The sequence below is a fragment of the Lynx rufus genome, unplaced genomic scaffold (genome assembly GCF_022079265.1).
Source record: "Lynx rufus isolate CCGP_SWC_20201006 ecotype Redwood Valley unplaced genomic scaffold, mLynRuf1.p SCAF_2, whole genome shotgun sequence".
Taxonomy (NCBI): Eukaryota; Metazoa; Chordata; class Mammalia; order Carnivora; family Felidae; genus Lynx; species Lynx rufus.
In genome coordinates, this window is record NW_025814834.1 from 168,372,344 (window position 1) to 168,385,679 (window position 13,336).

General features: G+C 35.3%; 1 protein-coding gene across 1 annotated transcript in view; it reads right to left on the reverse strand.

Annotated features, from left to right (window-relative positions):
- Nucleotides 1-904: 904 nt before the first annotated feature.
- Nucleotides 905-13,336, reverse strand: part of LEPR (leptin receptor) — a 70,316-nt gene continuing 57,884 nt past the window's right edge. Inside the window, exon 18 of the mRNA XM_047085345.1 lies at nt 905-2,804. Within this exon, the coding sequence (XP_046941301.1) occupies nt 1,977-2,804 (828 nt within the window). The 3' untranslated portion in view covers nt 905-1,976. The remainder of the gene's footprint in view (nt 2,805-13,336) is intronic.

Sequence of the window (13,336 nt, forward strand, 5' to 3'; positions counted from 1 at the left end):
CCTCTACCATTCTCTTGTGAGTCACCTATCTGTTGATGAGTATGTGAGATCCTGAGATATCTCAACAATCCTTATGGCATGAAACAACTTTATTGATTTCTCATTGGCAAATGATCATGAAGTGTGAAAAAAAATACCTGTTGTTTGGGACCTGAGATCTTTGTCACTGTCTAGAACTTCTCATTTCATATGGCCACAACTAGAATAGAGATGGAGTGTAGGATTTTATCTAGGGTAACAGTAAAATCAGCAGGATCCTCTCTCAGGCCAAGTATGAAACTGGTGATGCTTAGCAATCTAATAGGCATATTTCTGAGTACTAAAGTATGTATTTTGATTATACTGATCATCTTGAAATTCTGATTTATTGACACTCAACATCTATCTCTGCAGGTTTCTTGATTAGTTTGTTGCTCAAAATGCTGTCTCGGAGTTTTCTTGCCATACCAAAAACTGAAACAAACAAGAAATATTAAAGTCTTTAAAGGCAAAAACAACATCTGTGTAATTCTCACTTCATTTTCACCCAGGATTATATATCCACTTAACAAATTTTATCTGCTTGTGATTCATTTTTTTAACGGACGGCAATGTAAGGTATAGGTTTAAAACATAATCACTAGCATTAAAAGATCTGGGTTTAGGGGCGCCTGGGTGGCGCAGTCGGTTAAGCGTCCGACTTCAGCCAGGTCACAATCTCGCGTTCCGTGAGTTCGAGCCCCGTGTCAGGCTCTGGGCTGATGGCTCAGAGCCTGGAGCCTGTTTCCGATTCTGTGTCTCCCTCTCTCTCTGCCCCTCGCCCGTTCATGCTCTGTCTCTCTCTGTCCCAAAAATAAATAAACGTTGAAAAAAAAATTTAAAAAAAAAAAAAAAGATCTGGGTTTAAATCTGGATTCTGGTTCCATTATACACTAACTCTGTGTCCTTGGGAAAATTACTTAATCTTCTAATCTTTAATAAGGGTGTTATAGTAGTACATGTCTCATACAATTATTTTAATAATTGATTGAGATAAAATATGGAAAGCTTTAACACAGTGGGTGGTTATATGAAAGAGAAGTGAGGAAAAAAAAACAGCGTACAAGCAAGTTGGAATCAGGGAAGACAATAATTCCAGAGTGATATACAGTAGCATTTAGTCATCTAACTGTATCAGAAAGCAACCACTGCAACATCTTTTATAGGGAAGCGTTAAGACACACATTATGTTTTCAAAATGCTTTTGTTGTCATCAAAATACTGTTTGTATTCTAGTATTGCCATTCTGATAGGTAGTATCATTGCATGGTTATATTCGATACATAAAGATCAGCTTACTTGTCAGTCTTCAGAAGTATATCCCCCAGGCCAGATCTAAATCTGCAACATTTAGCGGACTGCCTACCACAGAGTAAGTGCTCAAGGCAAGTTTGTTAAATTGCAAAATCTTAAAATCACACAGTCAAGTGGCACAAATACAAATATATCACATACTTCAAAAATGTACGAGGATGCCTCTTATGTATAGACGTGTGTGTGTGTGTGTGTGTGCGCGCACGCGCGTGTGAATCAGTTGAAAACAAAGACAACTCAAGATAAAACAACCATACCTTTGAAACAAGTTACATCCCACAGTGTCTTTCAAACTTAGGTATAATCGAGAAGATTAGCTCTTTCTACACAGGTCTAATGTTCGCCAAAGGTGGTATTTGTTGGGTTCATTTCTAGCTAGAAACAAGCCATTGGAGATCTTCCTAGCGTAGCTTGTTAATGAAATCATTAGAAGAGTCAGTCTACATTGCCAGGCTCTTGAAGACTCTCATTTTTTGTCAATATTACTGAGCAATGACAGATACCTTTAATTTGGAAACACTCACTTTCAAGTTTGACTCTGACAGTTTTCCTTCCTCTCCCATATCCACAACCATGGTGGACTGTATTACATACACTTCATATGATTCACTGTAACATACATCTGAGATGTTTCTTGAATGAAATTAGACAGTTAGGTCACACATTGTGTTTTCCATTATCTTCCGAGTCTGAGTAGAACAAGTCTGAAACTGAGGCATGTAAGATACAAAAGTCTTCTGACCATTAGTTCCTAAACTGAAATGATTTTCTACAAGTTGTGAGCAAGTGTCCTGGAGGATTCTGATGTCAGTGAGTAAACAATGGGCTGGGAATGGACACAACACTTGTGACTCGTCAGTCAAAAACACACCACTCTCTCTTTTTTTGATTGAGGTGACCCCTAAATAATAGACAGACCTCTCACCATTATTTTCTTCAGGGAAATTTCCCTCAGGTTTCAAAAATTCATCCAATCCTTCTGAGAACGGAAGGTGTGGTGAAATTATATTGGGATGCTGATCTGATAATATAAAAAATGCCTGGGTTTCTATCTCCCATGAGCTGTTAGAGAAAGAATCCTTGGACAGAGAATTTTTGCTAGAGAAGCATTTGCTGACTGAACTGTTTATAAGCCCTTGCTCTTCATCAATGTCACTTGATTTAGAGCTGCTGAGTAGGGTAGCATATCTAACAGAGGGCTGTCTCCTGTTTTCATCCTCATAGGTTACCACGCTGCTCTCAAGCTCAGAGAAGTCAGCACTGTTGTGCTGGTCACTGATACAAATAGAACCCTTTTCAAGATCCGGAGTTGCCAAAAGTAGAGAGACCAGAGCTGTTGGCACCATGTCATCTTTATTTTTCCATGTTGTGTCAACACTGACATCTTCTGAAATGGCTTCAGGCTCCAAAAGAAGAGGACCAAATATCACTGATTCTGTATGCTTGACAAAAAGATGCTCAAACGTTTCTGGCTAAAAGAAAAGACACATTTTAACGCTCAATTGTATTATTATTATTATTATTTTTCTTCACTACAACATCATTGCAGAAACGAAAGTGTAAAAGGTTTACTACCAAAGGACGTAAGTCAAGCACACATTAACTAGTTTTGGACTGAAACGGATATGTCAAAAATCATAAGGGAGAGACATAAATTAGTGTTTAAAGTGGGATGAGATAGACTTTGGTTTGAGTCCTTCCACTTCTATGACCATGGACAAGTACATTAACTTCTTTGTCTTTTGGTTTCTTCATCTGTAAAAATGTGTTCTATCAATATTTACTTCCTGGCATTGCGGTGAGGAATAAATTAGAGAGGGTCTGAAAGTGCTTAGGTCTCAATAAAGATTGGTTGCTGCATATCTTCTGAAGAATTCCTCATGTTTTACAGCAAATTAGGTTTCCACAAACTGAAAAATTTAAACCTCAAATGAAAAAGTAATTGAAATAAAATCAAATGAACAAACCCTCTAGTCCAAAGATAATTAGAGTATCTACGCCATGACATAAGATATGATGTAAAGGCGAACTATTTGTGACTGTTGAGACTAATCTGCCTTACACGATACTGAAAATCTACTTAAGATCACCAGAAGACAGGAACTAACACCAATTTGTTGAAAACAATGATGGTAAAAGAGATGATCACAGACTCTTAAGTCACCATTCCTTATAGATAACTTCACATAAAAATACACACGGAACATGTGGAATGAAGACAAAGACACAAAACAAATGCACATCGTATCTTTTATAAGAATGCTGGTTACATCACAACAAAAAAATCCTGCCAAGCAGCTACAAATCAAGAATCTGTGTGTAAAAAGCTCAACTTATACAATGTAAACATATTGAAAAATAAGTGCAAAATAAAGAACACTGTGGACACATCACATTGAAAAATTAACGCAACTAAAGGACGTGCTACTGAAAATGTGTTCAATTTGTGAAACATACATATGATTGACCTTTTGAATTTTACAATTATTTTTTATTTTTTTTATTTAAAAAAATTTTTTTAATGTTTATTTATTTTTGAGGGAGACAGAGACAGAGTGTGAGCGGGGTAGGGGCAGAGAGAGAGGGAGACACAGAATCCAAAACAGGCTGCAGGCTCTGAGCTGTCAGCGCAGAGCCCGATGTGGGGCTTGAACTCACGAACTGTGAGATCATGACCCGAGCTGAAGTCGGACGCCCAACCGACTAAGCCACCCACGTGCCCCTGAATTTTACAATTTTTAAACTACCAGAATGAATTCAAACTTATTCCCTGAAATAACAGTATCCCCAACTATTCTTCATAATGGCAAATATATTTCATATAAAAACATAATTCATTAGCACAGTTCTAAATTCTTAAATGAAATATATTTGTGATTATAACCATAAAGAATAAATATACCAAATGCTAAATATGATAAAAAATGGAATACATTTATATAGATTTTAAAATACTACATAATGACAAATATCATGTTAACACAACCTTCTCTGTTATTTATGAACATAATATATGAAAACTGTTCCTATGCCTTTTTTTCTGACAGAAATTTATCATTAGTTTTATGATTTGCTTCAAATATTTATTTTCTCGTATTGTTTTTCTTAAACTTGCTACTCTGTGTGTCTCGAATTTCTTAAAATTTAAATGAACCTAGAAAATAAGATCACCAAATAAAGGAATTACATGCTATCAACATGAAAACAAAAAAATACACACAAATAGCCAATAGCACGCAGACTCATATATGTTCTTCAGATGATGGCTCTGGCATATTTCATGTCCTCTAAAACCTTATAACTGGTAACTAATTATTGGTACCAAATAATTTACATGTCTTCAAATGCATCCAGATGGAAGATAATTAATAAGAAATCACATACCATATATTATTGAGGTATATTTCATCAATGGGTCACAAACATTTATTAAAAGTATGTTCATTATAAAATCTTAATCATTATATGCACCTAATTTTTAAAGATTTTAGAACAGTCTGGGAACATATTAAGTATGTATTCAGCTGGTAGGAATTAAAAAATATTCTTTCATAATTTCACACTTTGATTTTACATTCCAATGATACCTATTCAAAGTCAATGAAGGGGAAAAGGACACATTGCTCCTCATTTTTAGTGTCTTTTTTGGTAATCAAATAAAACTCTGAGTGAAATCTAAATGTTAGTGATCTGTCTTTACCTAAATCTGAATATTATTTAGGTTCATCAAACAGAGGCTTTGGTTTATTTTGAATGTGAGCAACATAACACACTTAGTATGCTAGCATCATAGAAACAGCAAGGGTCTTTTTTCCAGGGAGAAATGTCCTACCCTTGCCATGAACTTGTTGGAAAAGCTCCCTTTTTGCATCACTGTGTACTTCTATGCCTGCCAGAGGCTTTGGGTGGTTCAGTGTAAATAAATTTAAGAAGGAATTTCCGAAGAGGCTGAATTGGAGACTGATGTGTTTTCTGATCTGGTCAGTCTGACCTGGATATGTCAGGTCATCCCGATACGAACTGTAACTTCCATTGGCCTGTGACCAGCACAAGCCCTAACTTCTGGCTTTCTTTGAACTGAAAAAGAAGTTAGCACATAAGCCATTTGCAAGGATACCAACGATAGAAATCCCCAGATTGACCAAAGTTAGAAAGACATAAAAGCTTGAAGACATTCAAAACAACACCCAAGTGGGTCAGTTTATAAGCTCAGATGTCTAGAGAAGAATATAAAATGGAAAATTTGGGATGTGAAAATATTAGCTAAATAGTTTTACTGTATTTTATAATTAGATTCATTGTGTTTGCAAAGTTATGTGTCAGAAGTTGTAGCTTTCATCTAGTTACAGCACTGTCTACTACATATCTGATAATATCTAATAGACCCATGGGAAGAGCAACAGTCATAGTTTTTAACGTTTTATGACCACCATACAAATGATAAATCAAAAGCCAGACACCATGAATATTACTTGTTAAACTTCATGTGACCTGAAAAGTAAGCATATATTCAAAATGCAGTGGACTGAGACCTACATCTTGACCCCAAATTTACCCTTCTATTTAAGTTCTAAATCAGCATCATCCACTATATGTTAGTTCTCAATAGTTCAACCAAATATTTTTTTTAGATTTGTCTCCCCTTCTTCAAAATGTAAAAATCTTCTAATACTCTACAGAATGTTGGGAAGAATTGGGTTCATCAGTTGTGATCATGATTAAGCTTCAAAGAATATCCATTCTCTGTTTAGATAAAATAAAATAAGAAAGCAAAACAAAAAATCAGAAACAAAAGATAAAATATTTCAAAAACATTTTCTCTCAGGCATGGCTTCTGGACTATCAATTCTTCTGTGATAACTACAGTAATGTACCTTTTTAGGAAAGAGTAAAATTTTGAACTAAGGTAGCCTTTTCTATTTCCGTAAAGCATGCCTTAATATCACACTCTAAGAACAGTCTTGGTGACCCCAGAAAAGGAAAAACTATACAATAATAACAGAATAAGGAGAAAGAACAAAGAGCTGGAAAGATAAATAGGCGGGGGAGAGTGAGGAGCAGGAGAAGTATTAGAGAGCTTGAAACAAGAAAGAGTAAAAGAGTAGAGGAGTAAAAACAAAAGTTCAAAAATTAAGAGAAAGAAGAGCTGAAATAATGGACCATTATCATGATTTTTCTAATCTAGGAAATCTAATCTAATCTAGGGGGAAAAAAATCTAAGAAACCATCTGGTCCATGAGTCTCCCTTTTTTTTTTTTTATAAACAAATTGACTGGGGCTTAAAGTTACAGAGCTAATTAGAGCAGAGTGAGGACCCCAACTTAGTTCTTTATTTTCTTCCAGTCTAACAAACTTTCTATAAAACAATCGAAAAATGAAAAGAGATGCTAACTGCAAACAGGCAGGAAAACATGTTATTTGTCTTGCTTTTTCTACTTGCTATGTTAGATTTCAGTCGATTAATTCAGTCTCTCCTCTGGCTACTTATAATTCATGGGCATATAACAAATATGAAGAACAGGAAAGTAAACAAAACTGAAATCATATTTTAGGGGAGTGAGATAGGTATTTCTAAGCCCAGTAATGTGTAGTCCTAAATAGAACTTCCAACTCAAAACCACACCAGCTCTACCCACTTCTGCAAGACCAATTTCAGAGTTGTTTTGCCTCAGATCTGTGAGGCTGGTATTCTGGGAAGCTGCAGGTCTTTGAGCTTCTTCTTTGGAGGCCTAGAGCAGACTGAGGAATCTTGGATAGTCTTTGAATCACAAGGGAAAATCTATTTGGCTTTAGCTTTCTCACTTCTAAAGTAAGTTGTTAACTGGAGTACACTCTTGTGAAGAAGACATCAACTCTTGTTAGATCCCCCTCCACCCAAAAAAATTACAGATGATTTAGATTCAGAGGAAGAAAATGATAGATTAGGCAACACTGCTAAAGAGAAAGGTAAATAACCAAATTGGTTACAGTCTTTTAAACACTATGAAATTTGCATTAGAAGAAAAAGCAAGTCTATTGCGTCATTGTATTTTCCTACAAGAATTCAACTTTTGTTTAAGATTCTGATTTATATATTTATTTTTATTTTATTTTTAATTTATTTTTAAGATTCTGACTTTTAAAGTATGAAAAGAAATGGTGTAGCACAGTATTCTGGTTCAAGATGGCAGGTTGAACACATTTCTCTCTCATCTTTGTAGAACTCTGTCACAATAAAAGTATACAAACAACAAATATATACCCACAACACAGAAGATAACCTGAGAAGGCAAGAGGGAATAAGATTTTGAATTCACTTCTAAAAGATGGAAAACAACCAGAAGAGTATAAACCAACGAGGATGAGCAAAGAAAGCTACAAACCAAAGTATCTCCAGAGCAGGCTGTGGCTGAAGAGAAAGGCAGTTTTCCCAGTTGAATCCAGTTGAGATGGTGAGTGACGAAATGGCAGGTAAGAGCAGGTAAATGAGTGAGTTGAGTGAAGAAATGAGTGAAGAAATGGCAGGTAAAAGAAGATATGAAGGAATGGGGCTCTTCCAGTTCTCTGTTGTATATGGAAGAGCCTTTATATTAGAACTACCTTCCACACCCAAATTGAGGTTTTGTTTTCAAAAGCAACTAAGGAGCTCTCCTGGGAGTTACTAAGCAGCTGTGGGGTAGTAGCGACTGTGAGTACATTTTTTTCTCAGCTAGCCAGAGCCCTATCTACCCACCCAGAGCAACAATCCCTGCCTATACACATTGGGCTCCCAATCAGCTCATCTACAGTTTCATTCTAAAACATTAAAGGAAACCAAATAATTACTTGATATTTAGGGAAAGTCTGAGATTAAAAAAAAGAAAAGCCAATATAAACAAGAAGAAAATAGGATCCTGGCAGAAAGGGAATTCAGGGAAAAGGGGAAAAAAGAGAATTTTTCAAACAAACAATGATCCTTAAAATGGTCCTTCTAGTAAGATTTAAGAAAATATCATATATAAAACCAGAACAAAATACTCTGAAAAAAAAAGTTTGCAAATTTACAAATGTAATAGTAAATAAAAGTTCAACAGAAACACTAAAAGAATAGGATATGGCAAGGTCTCAATGTAAAACAAAACACAACAAAAGAACATATTAAAGTGATAAGAAATATAGAAGATCTATGCAAAGGGCTCAACATCTAACAAATACATATTCTAGAAAGAGAAAACAAAAGAAACAGGAAGAGAGGAAATCACAAAGAAATAATATAATTTCTTAGATAAGACAGAAGGCATGGAATTGAAAGTGTCTTCAAATGGTGACCAAGTTAAATGAAAAAGAACCTCCCAAGATCCATCGCTGAAATTTTAGAACACACAAATGGAGAGAATTTTTAAGTGCAAGAAAACTGCAAGTGACCAGTGAGGAGTAAAAATTAGAATGGCATCTGAGTTCTCAGAAGCAATGCTGAGTGCTAGATGATGAGACAGGAATTGCTTCAAAGTTGAATTGGAAAGGTTTGTCCAATCTGGAAATGGCTACTCCACCAAACTAATGATCAATGAAGGCACAATGAAAAGAATTTCAGGCATGAAGAGACTCTGACTTAGCACATAACATTTCTTAGGAGGTTACTTAAGGATGTAGTTAATCAAGAAAGAGGAAGGAAACGAACTTAGGAAGAAGCAGCAATCACTAGAAACCAGTTAAGGAAAAATTCTGGGTGATGGCTCGTAGAAATTATAGAAAACACCTTATCCGGATTGAAGTAGGAGGATATAGGGTTTCCTGGGCAGAGTACACTGGGAAAAGGTGTCCAGTGAAGAAGTTTGTATAATAGCAGCACACAGACATTCAAAAACACTTTGAAAGAAGCAATTAGCAGGCACCTGGGTGGCTCAGTCGGTTAAGCATCTGACTTGGCTCAGGTCATGATCTGAGTTCAAGCCCCGTGCTGGGCTCTGTGCTGACAGCTCAGAGCCTGGAGCCTGCTTCAGATTCTGTGTCTCCCTCTCTGTCCCTCCCCTGCTCACCCTCTGTCTCTCTCTCAAAAATAAACATTACATTTTTATAAAGGCAATTAGAAACACTAGAAAAAGCAACAACAACCCCATAAAAACTAAAAACGAAGCCAACTAAAATTTGGCACAATTCTGACCAACAGGTGAAATATTTCTAATATCTTTTAAAAAAACATTCTCCTGTGACATTGGAACTACCAAGAAATGTCATCACGTATATTACTTGTTCTTCATGGAACAGTGTTTACATACCCATAGCCACCTAAATGCAGTTTACTGACTTTGTGTTTTTTACAATGATTATAGGACAAAACATGCTATCAATCCTGACTTAAAGTGAAGAGTTCTATTTACATAGACTGGGAGGTGGAGATAGAAGGTAAGAGTGCTAATGTCTCTATTTAACAATAAAGCTCCCTAGAAGGGGAGCTCCTACAAGTGGCCTCTATTGATGGAAATAAATGGAATTTAAAAAGATTCTTCTGAGGTTGCAGAGTAATTACTGAAAAAAATGGGGAAAAAGCGACAACACAGTATGTCATAGGAGCGTGGGGAAAGGAGAACGGAAGGAAAAGTATGTGTATCAATAAATATTCATTATAGCCAGAAACCAATTGATCATGTCTACATTCCGTAGTGGTGTAAGCATATTATTTTTAGAAATATAAAGATGACTTGCCAGAAAAGTTAAAAGCAAACCAGTTTAAAGTAACGGCATTTGGAAAGCAAGACTAAGGATAGGTAGGGATGGAGGAGGACACTCTACTTTGCAACAAATGCTCTTCCATACTATTTCACTATTAAACCATGCACATTGATTACATGCTCATGCAAAAACTTATCTTTTTAAATAATGGGACATATACATCCCCAGAGAACAAAGAGATATTAACAACCATGTTTACAGCAGCATTGTTTGTAATGAATAGAAAAAGTTTGCAAACAACTTAAATATCCATAGGGGGAATAGACATATGAATTATGATATATTTATAGGATGGAATACAATCGGCCAGTCCACATAGCTGAACTCCATTAATGGCATCAACATGGAAAGATCTCAAAAAACAATGCTTAGAACAAAAATAATTTTTGAATGACATGGAAGGCATGATAACATTAATTAATTAATGCCAAAAGTATTATTGTTCATTGGTCATGGATACACATATACAGATACAGTAAAGTACAAAAGCACAAACTAGACAAATACATACTATATTCTTGAAAGTCGGTGCCCCTAAAAAGGGAAGGAGGGACCAAAACGAATGAGAGGAATAAGCAGGACAAACTTTATCTTAACTTTTATCAATAAAAAAATATGAGGCAAATATGGATTTTTGATTAATTATAAACAAAAGGGAATGAGAATGATAGCTTAAAAAATGGAAGAGATTACTTTTAGGGAATATTTTAGAAACCAGGTTGGATATCTAAAGAATTACAAGTATAGATTACTTTCATAAAAACCAATGCTCAAAGTAATCTGAATGTGAAGAACAAATTAAGGAAAATATTTCACATAAAAAATTATCTCCTTAAAAATTACTGTCATTGTTTTTAACAACAATGGACTACCACAGTGTTTGCTTTGCAACACGTTGTGGGTTTTTTGTTTGTTGTTTCCTTTTGTTTTAGAATTGGATATATCACCCTTTGCTTATCCATTCAGCATTTGATGGATATTAAAAAATATGGCTTGTTGCCACATTTTGGCCATTATAAACAATGTTGTTATGAACATTCATGTATAAATCTCCATGTAAATACATGATTTCATTTCTATTGGATACATACCTAGCAGTGGAATTACTGGGTCATATGGTAACTCTATGTTGAACCATTAAGACCATTTTCCAAAAGGGCTGCATCATTTTTTTTAAGTGTATTTATTTACTTCAAGAAAAAGAGAGCATGAGCAGGGGGAGGGGCAGACAGAGAGAGAAAGAGAGAATCCCAAGCAGGCTCTGTGCTGTTAGCACAGAAAGGGCTGCATCAGTTTACTTTCCCACTGGCAGTGTATGAGTTCTAATTTCTCCATGTTCTCACCAACACTTACCATCTTTTTGATTATAGCCATTCTAGCCAGTGTAAAGTGGTATCTTGTGTTTTTGGCTTGTATTTCCCCAATGTTGAACATATATGCATTAGTGCTTATTTTTCACTTACATGTCTTCTTTGCAAAAATATCTATTCAGGGGCTCCTGGGTGGCTCAGTCAGTTAAGCGTCCGACTTCGGCTCAGGTCATGATCTCACAGTTTGTGAGTTCGAGCCCTGCATCAGGTTCTGTGCTGACAGCTCAGAGTCTGCAGCCTACTTTGGATCCTGTGTCTACCTCTCTCTCTACCCCTTGCCCACTCACATCTGTCTCAAAAATAAACATTTAAAAATATTTTTAAATGTCTATTCAGATTTTTACCCATTTTTAGAATTTTGTTAAAATATATATAAGATTTACCATTTCAATTATTTTTAGGTGTACAATTAATGGCACTAGTTAAATTAAGTAATACATTTGTTAATATGGAACTGATGGCAAGGGTAGCAGTTTGAGTCCAATGGACTGGGTTTAACAAAGGTTTATACAAGTACAGGATAGATGATCAAGACAAGCCACTGAACCACTCTGAGACTCAGTATGGTCATCATAAAATTTAAGACGGTTAGGCCTATGAGAATTAAATAAAATAAAATATGAAAGTGAAGAGCCAATAGTAAATTTGCCGTACCCTTTTTAGAAATTAGTATGAATTACACTATATTATTTTTCTCTATTAGACTAAAAACTATTATTTTTAGTTATTTAGGAGATAAAGTAGAAAATGAGATTTTTCTTAAGTTATTGAATTTTAGAAGATTAAATGTTTACCATTAGTAAAATCCTTTGAAATTATATTCTTCACTCTTTAAATATCGCCATTATATTCCAAAAATTCCTTTATTCCTGATTATGTTTTCTGTGTACCTATTAATCCCTAGAAATAAATTATGCATCTTAAGGACTAGTTGTGCTCAAATAATATCTTATAAGATTATATAAAGTTAAATATCTGCAGAGGGGGGAAAAATCGGTCTTACAAATAAGGATATTCACACCCACTTTAAGTATCCTAAAAATTCTTCACACTTCTTTATTTTACCAGAACATAGGAAATTTTAGTGGTATTTCAGTCTCCTTGTATATAATGTCTGTCAGATGATCTGCTGCAGCTTTGTGCTCATTTTCATCATGTCCATGTGAGACAGGGGAGCACACAGTCTACAAATATTTACTGACCCGACCTCTACCCATCAAGTGGTTCCTTTGCACACACCATTTTCTGGAAAGGAAAAGACATTTGGTGCAGGCTCAAACTGCATTTGCTGAGATGGGCCTGATCATTTCCCTGCCCTGGTAAACACTTAGAAACCATTTTCATGGTGGTGCATAGGGAAGATTTCAGAGCTTCACATGTTGAAGACAGAATATTTTAGCTTCCCCTAAAGCGACAGTGAGATGGTTATTCTCTGCATTCATATATACTTGTATAGTGAAGCTTTAAAATTTTTGCTTATATAGGTAGTTTTTCTGACCAAAAAAAAAAAAAAAAAAAAGCTCATATTAAAAGAAAGAACCCTTCATATTTAAGAAAATTAAATATTACATTGTAATTAAAAACTACACTGTCTTTTAATCTCCCTATTTTCAGTTTGTGAATGTGCTATGATCCTTTCTACCTCAGGGCTTTATATTTGCAGGTGGCTTTGCCTGGGCTCTACCTCTCCACCACAAAATCTATTTAATGACTACGCATCTTCCAGAGCTTAGGTCAATTGTCGCTTTCCTACCTTCACCCTCTCGTCCCCATCCATCCCACACACTAAGTTCAGCACAATGGATCCTTTTCTTTAACAACATGTTGTTTATAATTATTAGTATATCATATAGATCATATATGTATTATTATTATTTTCATTATCATTGATTGATGCTTATCTTCCCCACTAGACCATTCGCTCCAGGAGTTTCTGTTTTCTA